We start from the raw sequence: 17,392 nt of genomic DNA, 5'->3' as shown, positions 1-17,392 counted from the left end.
GGAACTCTCATACATGCTGGTGGGAATGCAGAACTGAAGTTTAGATCACATTTTGGCAATTTCTCAAAAAATATTAGCACTAACCTACCTGTGATGGGCATTGCACTTTGAGTCACACCACAAGAGAAAGGAAACCTCTATCCACATAAAGAACGGTAATGAAAATTTTTAGAGAGCACTTTGTTTACAAACGCCAAAACTCTAAGTAACCCAAATGGTCCAAACAGATGAATGGGTAAATAGTGGTATACTTCCAGAGAAGAAAATAGTAGCATTGCCTGGAAGGGACGTATACGCAAAGTGACCTCCAAACCTTAAGCAAGGGAAAAGGTTGAGAAGTCCAGCTTGAGGAGAAATGGTTTATTTACGGACTCAGGGACAGAAGCATGACTTTGGCACCCATAAGAGGAGTCGGTCCCTGCATCACCAATTCAGGAAGACAGGGTTTTATAGCCAAGGAGACTGGGGAGTACCTGGAAGACTACTTGGGAGGTGAATGTTTCAGAACAAGCATCTGCCACAGGCACAGCTGGTACCAACAATGCTGGCTAGGCGTGTCAAAAAAGCTACCTCTCTGGACTATGAAACCAGTCTTGTATCTTGTCTTGTATCCTCTTCCTCTCTCGCACGATGGCCTTGAGACGTAAACACCAAAGAGGATATGTGAGTTCAGACACCTTTGGATTATTTTATGACAGTGACCTCTTGGACACAGGACACATGTGTTGATAGTGAAGAATTTCTGTACACACTGATCCTGCCCGGTCACTAGAACACCGGTGGATACATATTTATAAGCGATACACTCCACTAAGTGGCTGATGTCTCCTCTATTCCCTCATTACCCTATCTTCTAGATTACCAATTACAGTTCCCTTGCCCCTGTGGTGTAACACACGAATAGTGTGCATCAGGTCACATGGCTCCTTTGAAGTATTTGGGGTAGATATTCCACTCAACAGTGCCTGGCAGTATGTGGTATCAGCTGTGGACAAGCAAAATATTCATGTTGTCTCCACAACCACTGGAGATGGTTTCATAACCACTGGAGATGCTTCCTCTTCAGGGTGACCTCTGAGCACAGGAAAATTGCTGGCATCCACCACAGAAGCCAGATATACAACACAGGGGGCTGTATTATCCAGAACTGCCGTAACGGTGTCCGACACACGAGGTGATTAGACAACAGAAATTTACTTCCACACAAATCTGGAGTCTAGAAATTGGACATAAGGTATCAGCAGGGTCAGTTTCTTCTGAGGCCTCTCTCCTTGGCTTGGAGTTGGGGATTTCTCGGTCTTCAAATGGTCATCCTTCTGTACCACTATTTTCAGCTCCTTTTTTTCTAAGGACACCAGTCATACTAAGAGTACTAAGACTCCATCCTAATAACCTCACTCTCATTAAACTTCAACTTCATTCTCATGAAACATGCTATGTCTAACTACAGTCACATTCTGACATACTGGGGGTCACAACTTAAACATAGGAATTTGGGGTACACGATTCAGCCCACAACAAAGGTGTTGGGTCACAATGCGAATTCACACCCAAGCTGCACAGTATGGGTCGTAGTTATTTTTTATTTACAATTATCCAAGACACAGTAAGTTTGGGATGCAATGAAATCTGTTCACTTCTTCATGTTGGCAGACGCCAATTCTGCTCTCAACCCCTTTGAGTGAATACAACACATAAGGTTAAATGTAACTAAACAAAAAAGGCATTTATTAATGAATAAACCAGAGCAAAACGTGGCACCAAATTCCTGTGCTGGTGACTTGGGTGCTGCACACATTGATCACAAACATCAGGAGACCAACAACGTCCTAAGAGACTCAGCCTCTCTGCAAGACAACACCCCAAACTCAGTTCAGGTAGGAGGGTCAACACTGGGTCACATCCACGTCCTGACTTAGAAGGGAACAAGGAGTTCCAATTACCCACAATGTCCGTCGCCAATGACAAAGCGCAGAGGTCAGCATGCTTGAGCACGGTGCGTGGTGGCTGATACACATGATGGGAACCTGGCAAGTGGCAGGGGTGAAGTGACTTTTGCTACAGAAACTGGCAGTGATTTCAATTGAGCAATGACTCCAAACACAGCAAAAGCACAAGGCAGCTTCTGTATTTTTCTGAAATAGCTTCAAATTATGGTAAGTCACTCCCCTCTGGACATTCAGGTGAACAAAGTTCAACTCAGGTAGGTGTCTGCCTTGCAAACGGTTCTCCTCCACTGTGATTACACGAAGCAAGGAAACATCACCTTCTCTGCTACTTTAAATTCTTTCTGCAGTGTGACCTCTGAGCGTGGAATGAAGACAGATCACTGGACTAAAGGAATGGTCATGTACCTCACCCATGAGGCCCTGCTCCAAGGTGAATTCGGATTTCACAACTGTATCTTTGGTCAAAAGATTACCCATATTCTTCACATTTGTCTCAGCTCAGGCTGCTCTAACAAAATATCACAAAGGAGGGGGCTTGTAAACAAACAAGAAGTTTCCCAGTTGTGGAGGCTGTATATCTGACCTACCATTCCGCATATGGCCTGGTTCTGTGACTGGTGCACCAGCTTCCTGATTTATAGATCATCTTCTCAAGGGTCAGCACATGACTGATAGGGGAAGGAAACTTGCTTTAGAGATATTATGATATTAACCCCACTCATGAGTGTTCCACACTCCTGACCATTCTCTACTGAAATACCTCCCAAAGATATCACCTGTTAATACTATTCCATCAGAATGGGTATTCAACATAGAAATTTTAGTGAACATGAGCATTCAGGTCATCATGTTACCAATAAAGACATTTTCTACTGTGTAGTTTCTCATGTTGAGTAAGTCTGGAGATTTAGCTGAAAGATTTTCCAGATTCAGAGCCCTCCTAAGGCCTTTCTCCTGTGTGCACTCTTGCGGTGATAAATAAGAGCTGGATGACTGATAAAAGCCTTCCCACATTCACTGCACTCATAAGGCCTTTCTCCTGTGTGAATTCTCTGGTGTTTTATGAATGTCGATCTATACTTCAATGATTTCCCACATTCATTACACTTATAAGGCCGTTCAGCTGAGTGAACCTTTATGTGTGCATTGAGCGTAGTTTTTCGGGGAAAGGACTTGCCACATTCACTGCATTCATAAGGCTTTTCTTCAGTATGAACAATCTGGTGAGAACGGAGGAGAGAACGAGCAGTGAAAGCCTTCCCACATTCACTGCACTCATAAGGCTTTTCTCCAGTGTGAATTCTCTGGTGTGACATGAAGGAAGAATTAGAAGTAAAAGATTTCCCACACTGACTACACTCATAAGGACTTCTTTCAAGGTGACAGTGACGATGAATCCGTAGGGCACGACTATGACTAAAAGACATTCCACATTCATTGCATAGGTAAGGCTTTTCTCCTGTGTGAATTCTCTGGTGTTGAATGAATGTCGACTTATAGTTCAGAGATTTCCCACATTCATTACATTTATAAGGCCTTTCACCTGAGTGAAGTTTTATGTGTACATTGAGGCTATTTCTTCGGAGAAAGGATTTGCCACATTCGCTGCATTTATAAGGCCTTTCTCCAGTGTGAAGTCTCTGGTGACACTGGAGATCAGACCCAGAGAAAAAAGATTTGCCACATTCACTGCACTCGTAAGGCCTCTCTGTAGTGTGAACTCTCTGGTGATAACGGAGGGCAGAAGTAGCAGTAAATGATTTCCCACATTTACTGCACTCATAAGGCCTTTCTCCAGTGTGAACTCTCCGGTGTTCATGGAGGACAGAACTAGTGGTAAAAGATTTCCCACATTCACTGCACTCATAAGGCCTTTCTCCAGTGTGAACTCTCTGATGACACTGAAGGGCAGAACTAGTGGTAAAAGATTTGCCACATTCACTACACTCGTAAGGCTTCTCTCCAGTGTGAACTCTCTGGTGATAGTGGAGGGCAGAACTAGCAGTAAAAGATTTGCCGCATTCACCGCATTCATAAGGCCTCTCTCCAGTGTGAACTCTCTGGTGATTATGGAGGACAAAACTAGTGGTAAAAGATTTCCCACATTCCCTACATTCATAAGGCCTTTCCCCAGTGTGAATTCTCTGGTGAGAACGAAGGACAGAACTTGTACTAAATGATTTTCCACAATCACTGCATTCATAAGGTCTTTCTCCTGTGTGAACTCTCTGGTGTTTAATGAATGTCGCCTTACACTTAAAAGATTTCCCACATTCATTACACTTATAAGGCCTTTCACTTGAGTGAATCTTTATGTGTGCATTGAGGACGTTTCTTCGGAGAAAGGACTTGCCACATACATTGCACTGATAAGGCTTTTCTGTACTGTGACCTCTGTGATGATAATGGAGGTCAGAAGTAGAGAAAAAAGATTTTCCACATTCATGGCACTTATAAGGCCTTTCTCTAGTGTGAACCCTGCGATGATAACGGAGGCCAGTACTGGAGATATAAGACTTCCCACATTCCATGCACTGATAAGGTTTTTCCCCTCTGTGAGTTCTCTGATGATAACTGAGAATAGACATAGAGGTAAAACATTTTCCACAGTCACCACACTTATAAGGCCTTTTTCTAGGTTGAACCCTGTGACTAATTAAAACTGAACTATGGCTAAAAGATTTTGAACATCCATTGCAAACATAAACATTTTCTCCACTGTGCCCTCTCTGGGGATGAATAAGCACAGATTTGTGACTTATGGATTTCCCACATTTGCTGCAGGTGTACTGCCTGGACCCAGTGTGAGCCCTTCCATTTTGACTAAGGACAGACCTTTGCCTAATGGATTTCCTACCTTTGCCAAACTCCTGATGTCCTTCTGCAGTATGGAGTCTCTGGTGGATAGTCAATAAAGATTTGTACCTGAATGTTCTCCCACATTCACTGCACACAAAACACGCTCGTCCAGGCTGCATACCCTGATCCTGAGCAGGTGTATGCTCGGGACCAAAGGCTTCCTTGCATTCTCCCCAAGTGTAATGACTACTCTGTAAAGTTTCCCTGCACTGGCTGATTGTGCTTGGCTTTTCTCCAGTATGAGTGGCCTCTTGCTGCAGATGCCCTGAGCCAGGCATGAAATCCTTCTGAACCTCTATACATGTAAAGCGCTTTTCTAAATCATGAAATCCATATTCCTTCACAAAAGAGGCCGTGTCCACACTACTTCTGAATGGTTTCTCTCCCGTATGCTGGTCCGGCTGCTGCTGAAAGTTTACGCTGAAGTAAAATCGTTTTCCACATGCCCCACACCTCAACAGTTTCTTGCTGCTTGGTTTTCCCTGGTGCTCACCCAGGCGGAAAACATCTCTCAAGACCGGACCGCACATGTCACAAGGGTGGGTCTTCCGGGAAGACAGAGCTGCCTTGGGCGTGCTGGCCTGTGACACACCTACAGAAACGCTCTGTTCAAGGGGTGCCTCCGCATCTTCTACTCCACAGCAGCAACCTGAACGCAAAGAAACTCTCATGAAATACGTGGTGACTACAGTGAGGGGTAAGCCCGTCACACATATGCACCTGTCTCGTGTAGGCACGAGTTGAATAGATGCTGTTCCAGACAGTGGAGTTGGAATTCAGGTGAAGGAGTGCCTGCTCTGCGTTACTGGGCCCCTAAAGTCAAAGCATTGTGGACCGCTCACTAGAAGGATACAAATTTAGGATGTGACACAAGGAACACAGCCGGAATCTAAACCTTTCATCTCTTCCCACAGCTTTGTGTAGGACCTTTCTGGCTGCTGATGTTTCGCTGAACAGAAGAGTGTGAGAAAATCCATTCACAAGACATTTGCTGCTATTCACGGTCAGTTTAAGGACACTGAACATCTCATGGCAAAATGTTCAGGGGTGAATATTACGGTAAACAGAAAGTCCAGCGAGAGAAATGGGTGGGATGCGGAGGCCCGAGAAACAGCAATTACCCCTGCGCTGAAGTCACAGGACTACCAAAGGAGTAGAACACACAAGTACACAAACTCTCAATAGTGAAGAAGGAAAGACAGGAACGAGGTGTTGCCTTTGACAATGGCACCAAAGTCTGGTTGAACAAACAAAGCTGCCTAGTGTGAGCTGAATACAGTCCTGATAGCACACCTTCCCCGGCTGCCATTCACCGGAAATGGTCCCCCTGTGAAGCCACATGGTCATGTCTGCATCATGTCCGTCCTATGCTACACAGAACACTCTTTTCCTGTAAGTGCTAAGTGAGCAACTACAGGACACAGGGAGGGTAGAAATAATGTAGGAAAAAAAGTAGATGGCCAGGGGTATTCCAGAGCTGCCCTGCACACAACAGACTCAGAAAAGTATCCTATGTGACTGATGTTGACAGGACTGTAGAACAGGAGATGCCATCTTTCACACCAACAAAAATCAATTCAACAGCTGTCTATGAATGACTTGAGACTCATAGGGCTCAAGGGCCCAATTGAGACGGACTACTATACTGTGCAGCATAAAAGAAAGCAGAAGCACGAAGAAAGGATGGCTGGAGACTATTACCAGAGACACGAAGAGATGGGTAGGAAACGAGCTGGGGCATCTCTAACAGCCACAGGGCAGATGCTACTGCAGTCCCTGCGCAGGAGACGCCAGCTGCCTGCTCCAGGGGACACTTGCACCAAGTTATCCAAATCCTCAAGGCCAAAGCACTCTTGAGAAAGAAGTTCCAAGCTGAAGGCAGACATTTGTGATTTTAAACTCTATTACGAAGCTGTAGTAATCAAAACAATATGCTACTAAAACATAAAACAGCACTAAAGCATAAAAACAGACCAGTGCAACGGAATAAAGAGCCCGGAAAGAAACCCACACATCTACAATCCATTAATCCTTGACAATTATGCCAAGAATACACTGGGGAAAGAATACTCTCCTCTCGGGAATCTGAATATCCAAATGACAAAACAATGAAACTGGACCCCCATCTTCCAGCACTTGTGGAAATGAACTCTAAATTGAATAAAGACTTAAACACAGGACATCAAAACCTAAAACTCCTAGGAAAAACGTATGGAAAATCCTACTTAATTCCTGTCAATGAGTTTTTGAATGTGACATCAAAAGCATAGACAAAAAGCAAAAACAAGTACCACTGTACAAAATTCAAAAGTTGCAGCAGAGCCAAAGAAATACACAAGAGGGGCACCTGGGTGGCTCAGTAGGTTGGGCGTCTGACTTCGGCTCAGGTCATGATCTCACAGCTCGTGAGTTCGAGCCCCACGTCAGGCTCTGTGCTGACAGCTCAGAGCCTCAAGCCTGCTTCAAATTCTGTGCCTCCCTCTCTCTCTGCCCCAACCCACTTGCATTCTGTCTCTGTGTCTCTCAGAAATAAATAAACAGTAAAAGAAAAAAAAGTCAAGAGGTAGCATGTTGGTGAGGATGTGGAGGAAAAAAAACCCCTTGAACATTATTGCTGGGAATATAAATAGGCAAGTTATGGAAAATATTAGGGAAGACCCACAAGAAAATTAAAAATAGAACTACCATATGGGCCACCGTTGCCATTCCTAGGTATGTATCGCAAGGAAACAAAATCAGAAACTCCACAAATGACCTGCACTTGCACATCCCCCGCAGTATTATTCACAATAGCCAATATATGGAAACACCATGAAGTGTGGTGAGTGTTGTTTTCTTTAAGGTTTATTTATTCATGAGACAGAGAGAGTGTGAGTTGGGGAGGGGCAGAGAGACGGAGGGAGACACAGAATCTGAAGCAGGCTCCAGGCTCTAAGATGTCAACACAGAACCTGATGCGGGGCTTGAACTCACTGACAGCGAGATCATGATGTGAGCTGAAGTTGGAGGCTTACCCAGGCGCCCTTAAGTGTGGTGACTGTTTAAAGTGACAAAGAAGGGGCACCTGGCAGGCTCAGTGGTGGCATACCGGACTCTTAATCTCAGGGTTCAGAGTTCAAGCTCCACTTTGGGCACGGAGCATACTTTTAAAAAACTAAAATACATAAATAAATTGTATTTTAAAAATAAACGAATACAGTGACAAAGAACATTTAGGACACACACATAAGTAAATAATAGGTCATTAAAAAAAGAAGGCAACACTACCACTTGCCACAACATGGATGAACCTCAAATACATTATGCTAATCAAATAAGCCATACAGCAAAAAACAAATCCTGTATGATATCCCTTATAGATATTCTTTAAAAAAAGAAAAATCAGGGGCGCCTAGGTGGCTCAGTCAGTTAAGCATCTGACTTTGGCTCAAGTCTAGATATCAGGGTTCCTGAGCACAGCCCCGCATCAGGCTCCCTGCTGTCAGCAGAGCCCACTTGGGATCCTGTCTCCCTCTTTCTTCGCCCATTCCCTGCTGGTTCTCTCTCTCTCAAAATAAATAAATAAATAATTAAAAAAAAAAATCGCACACCACCAGAAGGTAGAAAGCTAAAAGCTAAGGAATGGGGGAAATGGAGAGATCCTGGTCAGGGGAACACATTTCCCTTTATAAGATGAGTAAGTTCTGGGCGCCTGGGTGGCCCAGTCTGATAAACATCCCCCTCTTGATTTCGGCTCAGATCATGATCTCACCATGGCTCAATGCTAAGCATGAAGCCTAGTTGAGATTTTGTCTTCCTCCCTCAGTCTGGCCCTCCCCTGCTCACACGTTCTCTGTCTCTCAAAATAAATAAAAAACAGTAAAAAAAAATTCTTTAAAGCTAACTAAGTTCTAAGGACCTAACAGCATGTTGACTACACTTGTGAATACTGTACTGTACGCTTGGAATTTGCTAAGGGAGTAGATATTAAGCTTCTCACTAACCACAAAAGGTAATTATGTCAACTAATCGGTGTGTTGACTACCTTCTATTTGGAACTAGTTTCCTAATGTATAAGCAGATCAAATCCTCACGTAATACACTTTCAAAATGAAATCTTCCTGGTCAGTTCATACCTCAACGAAACGGAAGGGATGGGGGCAGGTAGAAGAAGAGATGTAAACACCACCAAAAGAACCATACAAGACAGTCTTGAGAAGTAGCCCATAGTCCTCATAAGTACGACCCAGTCAATCCTTGCAATTTCCGGCAGAGGCAGGCAAGGAAATGTCAGCCAAAAGAAGGTATCAAAACAAGGGCCATAGAAAAGGCATGGATCTCAACACAGTGACCCGGTGGGTCAGAGGGTAAGTAAGGCACAATCCATTAGCGTCACTGACTGACTACTCTTTTACCCTATGAGGATTCGGCACAGAGAGCACTGGAACAGCAGGGGAGATAAAAGGGCACACCAACATCCCAGCCTTAGCAACAAATGCAACCACCACGGAAGCTGGGGGAACAAGCAGGGCCCACAGTCCACACCCAAGAGGTACAAAGCATCCCCTAGGGAATGGGCAGTTGGGGGCTAAAGCGGGAATACAGAGCCCAGTCCAGGTCACTGGGGAGGGTGAGGGCCTTACCCAGGGAGGATATAAGTGTAAAGTTCTCCAGCATCACGTCATAGTACAGCCGTCTCTGAGCCTCATCAAGAAGTCTCCATTCCTTCCAGGAGAAGTAGATGGCAATGTCCTCAAAGGTCACACCACCCTGTCATGAAACGGACAGATGGCACCATGAACATTCTCTCTCGGAGAACCCACAGTCTAAACCCTGACACATACACCCCATTCTCCCCAGCCACCCCAGCTCCTACCTCAGAATAAAGACCAGGTCCTGGTGTCATTAATGCCACCGTCTCCTCACCAACCCACCAATCACTGTGTTCGGTCCTCAGCAATAACAGGCAGGGGGTGCACAGATGCAATCTGCGGGGGCCAATCTGGGTTTGGCCCCCCAAGCGCCATCCTTTCTGCCTGGAAATTCCCGTGGAGTCTCCCCGAATGTGCCCTCAAACACAGACAATTATGGACCCACCTCGACCAGTCAGTCTCCAATCCCAGGGCCCTGAGACCCTAAGCTCACACTCACACTCCCTCTCCAAGTGAACATGACCCTGTAGTCTGCATCTCCCTCACACCTTCAGACCCCACAGTTGCGCCCCCACAGCTTCCTGCCCCACACCAAAGGATGCCCCCTTGACTCACACTGGTACCTGTCACATGACACCCAAAGGATGTGTGACAAATTCAAACAGGGTCCACTACAACCCCAGCTCTCTCGTGGATCCCACCAGAGGGAAAGCCTCAAATGCGGCTGAGAAGTCCCCCTCGCCTGCCGGGGATCCTGGCTTCAGGGACACACACCCACAGCCACGTAGCCGTTTCAGATACTCCCAGTCCCTCTAATACTTCTGTGCTGCCCATGCTGTCCCTCCAACAGTCACAACCCTCCACTCTGCACTGAACCTTTGTGAAAAGCCCAGCCCTAAAGGTCTCCCTGCCAGGCACAGAGACTCACAAGTGACCACACTGGCCCCACACCTTATCCATCAGCAAGACTGTGAAACGGCCCGGACACCAGAAAAGCGCACCACAAAGCTCTGGTGAAGCCCTACACCACTGATCCCTGTCACCTTGCCGCAATTACTCCTAGGTGTCCTCAGCCATCTCTTGTCCCATCATGCCATGGAAGCCTTACCCACCCATCCATCTGCCACATCTTTCTCTCTCCTTCGCCTGTGCCCGCGCTGCCCAGCAGCCCCAACCAGGCGCTGAGCCAGGGAACCACTCTTCAGCACACCTCACTAAGGCCCTCTGACCTACTGATAGCACTGCCCCCCTAGTCTGCACCCCGTCCTCAATGTGATCCAAACCTCCGCCGGGGCCACACAACTGCCCTCACTTTTCAAAGTTTCCATCCTGAAACCTGCCCCGGTTTCCCGGGTTTTCCTGTCGCGCCCCCACTGGATGACGTCACTCACGCCTCTCTGAACATCTAAGACTTAACGACGTCCAAGCAACTTGGGAGATCTCCAAGGACAATCAACCTACTGCCACCTACCGTCCAGCTGATGGGAGCGTCCACCCCTTCCGCTGCTAGGACCGCTGAGAATTAATAACGGGAAACCTCACTAAAAGGGAGTCGGGAGGACGCAGCTGGGGGAGCTCTCACGCACTACCGCCACGATCAGTGCAGACCCGACAGGACGACACACTCGAACTTGGACTGGGAAACTACCTCCTCTACTAGCCCAGAGGGGAAAAGACAGGCTTTCGGGACCACCCCACCCACAGCTCAGCCAATGGGAAGCCACTATACTTTCAATTCCCAGTTTACTCTCACGGACTTGTAGATGTTAACAGCCTTCCCAACGTAGCCCCTTCCCCTTTAAAAAAGCCTACCTCTCTCGTGTCCTCCGGACTGGCCTACTGTTGAGCCTCAGCTTGCTTGTTCCAGACTGCGGTGCTCTTTCGTTCTCAAAGAAACTAGTTTTGCCCGTCAAATAACTGGCAGATTGTACTTCAAAGGACCAAAGCCCCCAGGCATTCCGGGACCCCTCCCTTTCTCCTGTCACCTGCAACACCCCAAATTTGCCTTGGCCCTTCTCAAACCCGGGGCCAAAATTCAACCGCTTCGCTGACATCCACGGTGACCCTTCTGGCCCGTCAACGATGACATACACTCGCGCAGGCACCCCCTCCTGCGCTCCCTGCCCCCTCTGCCCCCCACCCCTGCAATCTGTCCTCTCCGCAGCCAGATTGGGCCTATCTATTTACACCTGGGTTACACCGCCTTGCACACCGCCAGCACGGATGGACTGGTCAGGCAGCCAGGTGACAGGCCTCACGGGCGCCGCTGCACCTTGCGTTCGCTGAAAGAACCGAGACCTGCCGTGCCCCGCTGGTGGCGCAGGCCCCCTGCAGCCCCGCACCAGCCGGCCCCTCCCCTGCAGCCCGCTCCCGCACCCCGTCACGCCGGCGCTCAGACGCGGGGACCCCGCCCGCGAGCGCCTCCCCGGCCCGGACACCGGGACCTGGGCCGCAGGGACGCGACCAGGCGCCCCGCGCTCGGGCCTGGAGGGTCTGGGGCGGGGGGGGGGGGGGGGGGGGGAGGGGTGGGCGGGGAGGGTCCGGAGTCCGAGCGTTTACCTCAGCCGGGTCCCTGGGCGCGGCCGTCGCCAACGGACTCTGTGGGCGGATCGGGATATGAGGCCTGTTGTCCCTGTCCCGGCCCCGGCGCGGGGCAGACCGGGCGCGTCGTCGTGGAGCCATGGACCGCAGTGTCCGCGACAGGGACGTCGCCTCCTCTCCTGCTTTGTCCGTTTGTCACCTCGACCCGGATTCTGCACTCTCTAACCTCCGAGGGTAAACAAGCCTGACGCCAAAAGTCGTCCACCGTGAAGAGGCCGGAAATCCCACCCCCACGCGCCACGCATGCCCACAAATGCCTCGTCCTGCTCCGTCATTGGCTGCTGCCTGCGTCCTGTATCCCCACGCTTTTCCGGGTACCATAGATCTCAGAGTTACAGCGGCCACCGAAGGGGGTTCTGCCCCAGGGACTTCCAGAGTTCGGCCAGCTGTCCCGGAGAGTTCCTGCAAAGTGCTGCTTCTACCGGAGGGAGCGGCTTTGTTGGTTTTTAAAGTCCAAAGCCTAAAACTAGTAGTTTAGTTGCTCCCACTTCCTCTTCCTGAGGTAAATGACACATCATTCAAATGTGTCCAGCACTTAGGAAATCAAAGGAGGCCGTGCACTGCTGGAAAGATGTTGCTCTTCAAATGCTTGCAGCCTGAAGCGTTAGAGTCAGTTTTGCAATTGGTCGGGAACAATACAAAAGTCCCCGTTATCATAAAAATTCAGCCCAGTGCATTTTGAAGGTCTTCAGGATCAGTCACTCATTTGTGAATTGGGCAGCATCACATCTAGCAAGTTAAGGGAAGCAACAAAGAGCTACAGAAAGGGTAAGGTTTTTAAAGGTAGAACAAGAAGTTCATAAACAGAAAAAAGGATTATGTCAGGCGAGGTCACTTTGTTATGGGACAAAAAGGTCTTATCAGCGGAATACCTCATTTTTGGGCGACGCAGAGGACCCATTCGTGTGGCCGATTACCCTTTTGGTGCTGACCACAACATTCCTCAGTGACCAGTGGAAAACTATATTTCTGGGTAGTGCTGAAGTTGTATGAGCTTAGGTATTGTGCCCTGCTTTGGTGACATGACCCAGCAGAAGTGACTCCATTTGGGGCCTGTGGTTCCCTTTGTCACACCCTATACAAGTCCGTGACAGGGATGGTAGGCCACCCTGAATTAGGTAAACTGACAATGTCAGCCTCTGGTTCCACACAAAACTTCAGATGCCCATACCGTGATTGTTGTCCCAAATTTTTTTAAATTAAATTTAATTTAATTTAATGTTTATTTACGTTTGAGAGAGAGCCAGAGTGTGAGTGGAGAAGGGGCAGAGAGATGGAGACACAGAATCCAAAGCAGGCTCCAGGCTCTGAGCTGTCAGCACAGAGCCTGACGTGGGGCTCGAACCCACGAACCGCAAGATCATGACCTGAGCCAAAGTTGGACCCCCAACCGACTGAGCCACACAGGCGCCCCGTGTCTTCCCATCTTTTGAGGAACATTTTTATCCATATATTACTTACTCCACATTCCCAGATATACTCAGTTCCTGTCAGGAGATTGACATTGATCCCAAACAGAGAGCAACTTAACTGATGCTATATTTGGTACCAAACACATTGCCATTTAGTTGGAGGGAGTGTGCAAAGGGCGAATCTGAACCCTGAAATAAAGGATTATCTGAACCCAATGACCTCATCCTCTTGCTGGGAAGTGATTCTCATTATTCTCATTTCTTCAGGCACTGGCAGTAGGAATTGAAAGTATCCTAGAAAATCAGATGTGAAATGCCCATTTCAGAAAGCAGTTCACAACGTTTATCTAGTGGTTTAAGACACTGCCAGAAATACCTATGGGCAAACCAACATTCCACCTCCCTACACATCAGTAAAGAGTAAAAAACAGTTACAAACTAACAGAACTTTTAGAAGCAGGCTGTAAGTCTGAGAAAAGATAGAACCAAATGGAGCATGTGACTGCTAAACCAATACTTGGTTTTTGTGAGGGTTTTATCTCAAGAATGTGACGTTTTCATTCCTACAAGCATTGAACAATACTACTGTCCAGCTTAAAAATAAATACCCAGTTACTTTACTAGCAAACTGAATTTATTCACAAATGACAAAGGAATTTTAACTGAGGATAACCACACCATGGCAATCCACAGGCAAGTTTCAAGAGACAGAGGGAAAGTCAGCATTAAAAAAAAAATAAAGGTCCAGAGCTACTTTCACAAATGTTTATTTATTTTTTAGAGAGGGAGAGCAAGTGGGAGAGGGGCGGGGGGCGGGGGTGGGCACATTGGATCCAGAGCAGGCTCCGGGCTGACACCAGATAGCCCAATGTGGGGCTTGAACTCATGAACCATAAAAAAATGGCCTGAGCTGAAGTTGGAAACTCAACCAAGTGAGCAACTTAGGCATCACAAAAGTCTGGGTTTATTAGGTTTAAGGTGGAGATTTGGGACAGTTACTTTCAACAAAAGTTCACTGAAGAACAAAAGTTTGAGGTTGTGGCGGGTTTTCACTGGCTGCATGCCATGGTTAGTGTTTCCTTAATGGGGCAAGGAGAGATCGTCCTTCTTTTTGTGAAAGGCAGGAGATTAATTTCCTACTGGGAGTGTGTCCTCCCTTGTCAAGACAAAAGTTATCTCCCCTCCTCCTGCTCTTTATGCATGTCATGTCTCTGTGAGAGGTCTCCTTCCAGGGCCTCCTGAATCCATTCTAGTAAGATTTCATTTACTAATTTTCACACTAATTCGGAGACTTAAAGAGGACATTTAGGGTACCCAGAATAGTTAAAATGAGAGGTAAATTCAAATGTCATGTTTATTCACTGTTCTAAAAAATGTACATTGAGCACATAATGTGTTTTCAAGAACTTTTGGTAGATGCATGGGAAAATTCAGTTACAAGAGAAGCAGTCCCATCTTCATGTGCCTTTTATCGTGTTCAAGAAAAACACAGGAAACATGAAGCAGGAATACTAAGTTCTATTGTACGTTAGAATGTGGCAGGTGTGATGGAAACAACAAGAGGTGATTTTGTGAGAAAAGGACATTGGAGGGGCGCCTGGGTGCCTCAATGGGTTAAGTGTCCTACTTCGGCACAGGTCATAATCTCACAGTTCATGAGTTCGAGCCCTGTATCGGGCTCTGTGCTGACAACTCAGAGACTGGAGCTTGCTTCAGATTCTGTGTCTCCCTCTCTCTGCCCCTCTCATTCTCACACTCTGTCTCTCTTGAAATAAACAAATAATTTTTAAAATTAAAAAAAAAAAGAGGCGGACATTTTATGTAATATTACACAGGGCTGTGTGGCAGCCCTCATTATTACGTGCACCATGAGTAAATGTGAGTCCTGTGGGTTATTACTTTTATTAGTTTTGTTTAAATAAAGCGAGGTACATTAAAATTTAGAAGTGCCTGTTTGAGCAAACACCAAATCCAATCATGGCAGCCCCAAACCCAACTAGGGGAAAGGCTTGTGTAGACCAAAATGAGAAGAAAAGGAAACACGTTACATGACTGGCTATACCTTCAGAAACTATCTTATATGGGAAAGCCTAGTTGCCTGTTAGAGACAGGGTGCCCTTCGGTTTTGAATTCTGACCCTTGAGGCATTTACAAGAATTTGCTTGAAGTGAGGTGTAGGTAGGTGGCTAAGTCATTGGAGCCACCTGAGTCTAATGGCCTTCTTGTTGATGTACAGTTTTCAGCAAAAGAAACACGTTGGTAGGTGACTTCAGTGTGTGAACTCCTTGGCATCGGAGCCCCTGGAACTCCATTCATTTAAGCCTTTAGATTGCTTGGCTCACTGCAGAGAAACTCAGGAGGTGTCCATTAGACATCTTTGGACTGGGGGAGGGGAGGAGCTAAGATACTGGCAGAGTAGGAGGATCCTAGGCTCATTTCTTCCCTTAAACACGACTAAATAACTATCCAATCATTCTGAATACCCATAAAATCAACCTGGGTTCAACAGAACAAACTGCACAACTAGAGGGAGAGAAGATGTCACATCAAGGGAAGCAGGAAGTGCAGAGATGGGGTTTGGGCAAGAAACAGATTGGGGGGCTGCAGAGGCCTGGGATCCCTGAGAGATGAGAGACAGAGAGAGACAGAGAGAGACAGAGAGAGAGAGAGACAGAGAGAGACAGAGAGAGGGAGGGAAGGAGGGAGGGAGGGAGGGAGGAGAGCACAGGGGATTGCACTAGGAAAACACTTCCCCAAAGCCATTCACTGGAAAAATGAGAGGGCCTGACACCTGGCAGCTTTTGCAACCAACAGGGCTCAGAGACTAGATTTTAAATGTTGGTGGGTTTCACTGGGATGCAGCCCTGAGCGTCTGCCCTACTCCTCTAGAGAAGGCAGGCAAGCAACCTGGAGTCAGAAGGCACGATCTGAAGAACACCTAGGGACCACAGGGCAGACACTGTTCACTCTTCTTGGAGTGCATCTGTGAGAAGTGGGTTAGCAGAGATGCCTCCCTGGGAAAAAAAGAACCAGCTGCACCATTTCCCTCCCATGCCCCTTGGCATGGATGCAGAAGAGCTGCTGAGGGTGGCTCAAGCTGACACTGGCTGCCTAGCCCGCTTGCTCCAAGTCCCAAGGCCTGTGCTCTGGGGCAACCGCACCTCTCGGTCAAACACGCATCAGCCTCAGGATGGAGAGACCCTATCCCAGGTAATCAGCACAGGCCCCTGCCCAGCATGTCCCTAAATTTTTGAGTTGTAAAAGTCAGCATACTGGGCTGGGATAGAGCCCAAAGCACTGCTCCTGGCAAGCAAACATCCCAGAGACAGACAGAGTGAAACGGCTCTCTGTAAACTGCCTTGGATGCAGGGGGATTATTCACCCTTCTGGGAGCGCTTCCCTGAGAGCAGTAAGCATGGAGACCCCTCTCCAGGATCAAAGGGGTTGGCTGGTGCCATTTTCCTCCACTGCCCCTCAGCAAAATCCAGCTCCAGTAAACAGCACAGGGCGAACACTGGTTTCCTAACCTGCATACACCAAGTCCCACCCACCTGCACTCTGCCAGCACTGCCCTTCTGGGCCACGTGGGCTTAAGTCCCACGGCTGTGGGCCCATTCGAAAGATGACCAGCAGAAACCCACACACACACCACATCTCCTGACCAGAGTGTTCTGCAAGGATTCAGTTCTAGTGGAAGTAGCATCAGGTCTCATTTAACAAGCAGGCCTGAGACACCTAGTTAAAATTTGCCACATTCAGGCCAAGGACCAAAGAGTGCCCACTGTGGGCAGGGAGAACCTCTGCCAGCAACTGGCCTGAAGGATAGAGCAGCAAATCACAGCAGTAGAGTACACACAGTACACACAACAGACACTCCCTGAAGCGCCAGGCCATGCACACTATATGACTTCTCCTTAATAAAGCCATTACTCTCAGGAAA

General features: G+C 47.5%; 4 protein-coding genes and 1 long non-coding RNA gene across 6 annotated transcripts in view; 1 reads left to right on the top strand and 4 right to left on the bottom strand.

Moving 5' to 3' along the window:
• The window catches only part of LOC131498962 (zinc finger protein 345-like), a 64,659-nt gene extending 55,123 nt beyond the window's left edge, over nt 1-9,536 (bottom strand). The window contains exon 1 of the mRNA XM_058706553.1: nt 9,431-9,536. The gene's annotated coding sequence lies outside the window, so the exon portion shown is untranslated. The remainder of the gene's footprint in view (nt 1-9,430) is intronic.
• Nucleotides 1-17,392, bottom strand: part of LOC131498964 (zinc finger protein 256-like) — a 259,197-nt gene that overhangs the window by 148,592 nt on the left and 93,213 nt on the right. The gene's annotated exons all lie outside the window — the stretch shown is intronic.
• Nucleotides 346-13,219, bottom strand: LOC131498963 (zinc finger protein 814-like). Of its 2 annotated transcripts, none has more exons than XM_058706556.1 (3): nt 11,999-13,219; nt 9,431-9,557; nt 346-5,457 (listed from the first exon to the last, which is right to left on the bottom strand). In XM_058706556.1, the coding sequence occupies exons 1-3, from the start codon at nt 12,119-12,121 to the stop codon at nt 2,879-2,881; spliced, it is 2,829 nt and encodes a 942-aa protein (XP_058562539.1). In that variant the 5' UTR covers nt 12,122-13,219; the 3' UTR covers nt 346-2,878. The 2 variants fall into 2 exon arrangements, with proteins under 2 accessions (XP_058562539.1, XP_058562540.1); XM_058706557.1 differs by lacking the exon at nt 11,999-13,219 and adding an exon at nt 9,664-10,466.
• LOC131499002 (uncharacterized) overlaps nt 12,720-17,392 on the top strand; it is an 18,828-nt gene continuing 14,155 nt past the window's right edge. Inside the window, exon 1 of the long non-coding RNA XR_009255699.1 lies at nt 12,720-12,808. This is a non-coding gene — a long non-coding RNA (uncharacterized LOC131499002). The remainder of the gene's footprint in view (nt 12,809-17,392) is intronic.
• The window catches only part of LOC131498966 (zinc finger protein 345-like), a 32,985-nt gene continuing 28,837 nt past the window's right edge, over nt 13,245-17,392 (bottom strand). Inside the window, exon 3 of the mRNA XM_058706562.1 lies at nt 13,245-13,746. Coding sequence (XP_058562545.1) covers nt 13,655-13,746 — 92 coding nt within the window. The 3' untranslated portion in view covers nt 13,245-13,654. The remainder of the gene's footprint in view (nt 13,747-17,392) is intronic.

Source organism: Neofelis nebulosa, chromosome 17 (assembly GCF_028018385.1).
Source record: "Neofelis nebulosa isolate mNeoNeb1 chromosome 17, mNeoNeb1.pri, whole genome shotgun sequence".
In the NCBI taxonomy this organism is placed as follows: domain Eukaryota; kingdom Metazoa; phylum Chordata; class Mammalia; order Carnivora; family Felidae; genus Neofelis; species Neofelis nebulosa.
Note: the sequence above shows the minus strand (reverse complement) of the source record. Positions and strands in the feature narration are given on the sequence as shown.

Excerpts from the sequence above, each read along its gene's own strand:
- LOC131498963 (XM_058706556.1), bottom strand. The coding sequence starts at position 12,121 with ATGGCTCCACGACGACGCGCCCGGTCTGCCCCGCGCCGGGGCCGGGAC. Across the intron at positions 9,558-11,998 it reads CGCCCAGGGACCCGGCTGAG|GGTGGTGTGACCTTTGAGGA; the intron begins GTAAACGCTCGG and ends GTTTCATGACAG. Across the intron at positions 5,458-9,430 it reads TACACTTATATCCTCCCTGG|GTTGCTGCTGTGGAGTAGAA; the intron begins GTAAGGCCCTCA and ends CTTTGCGTTCAG.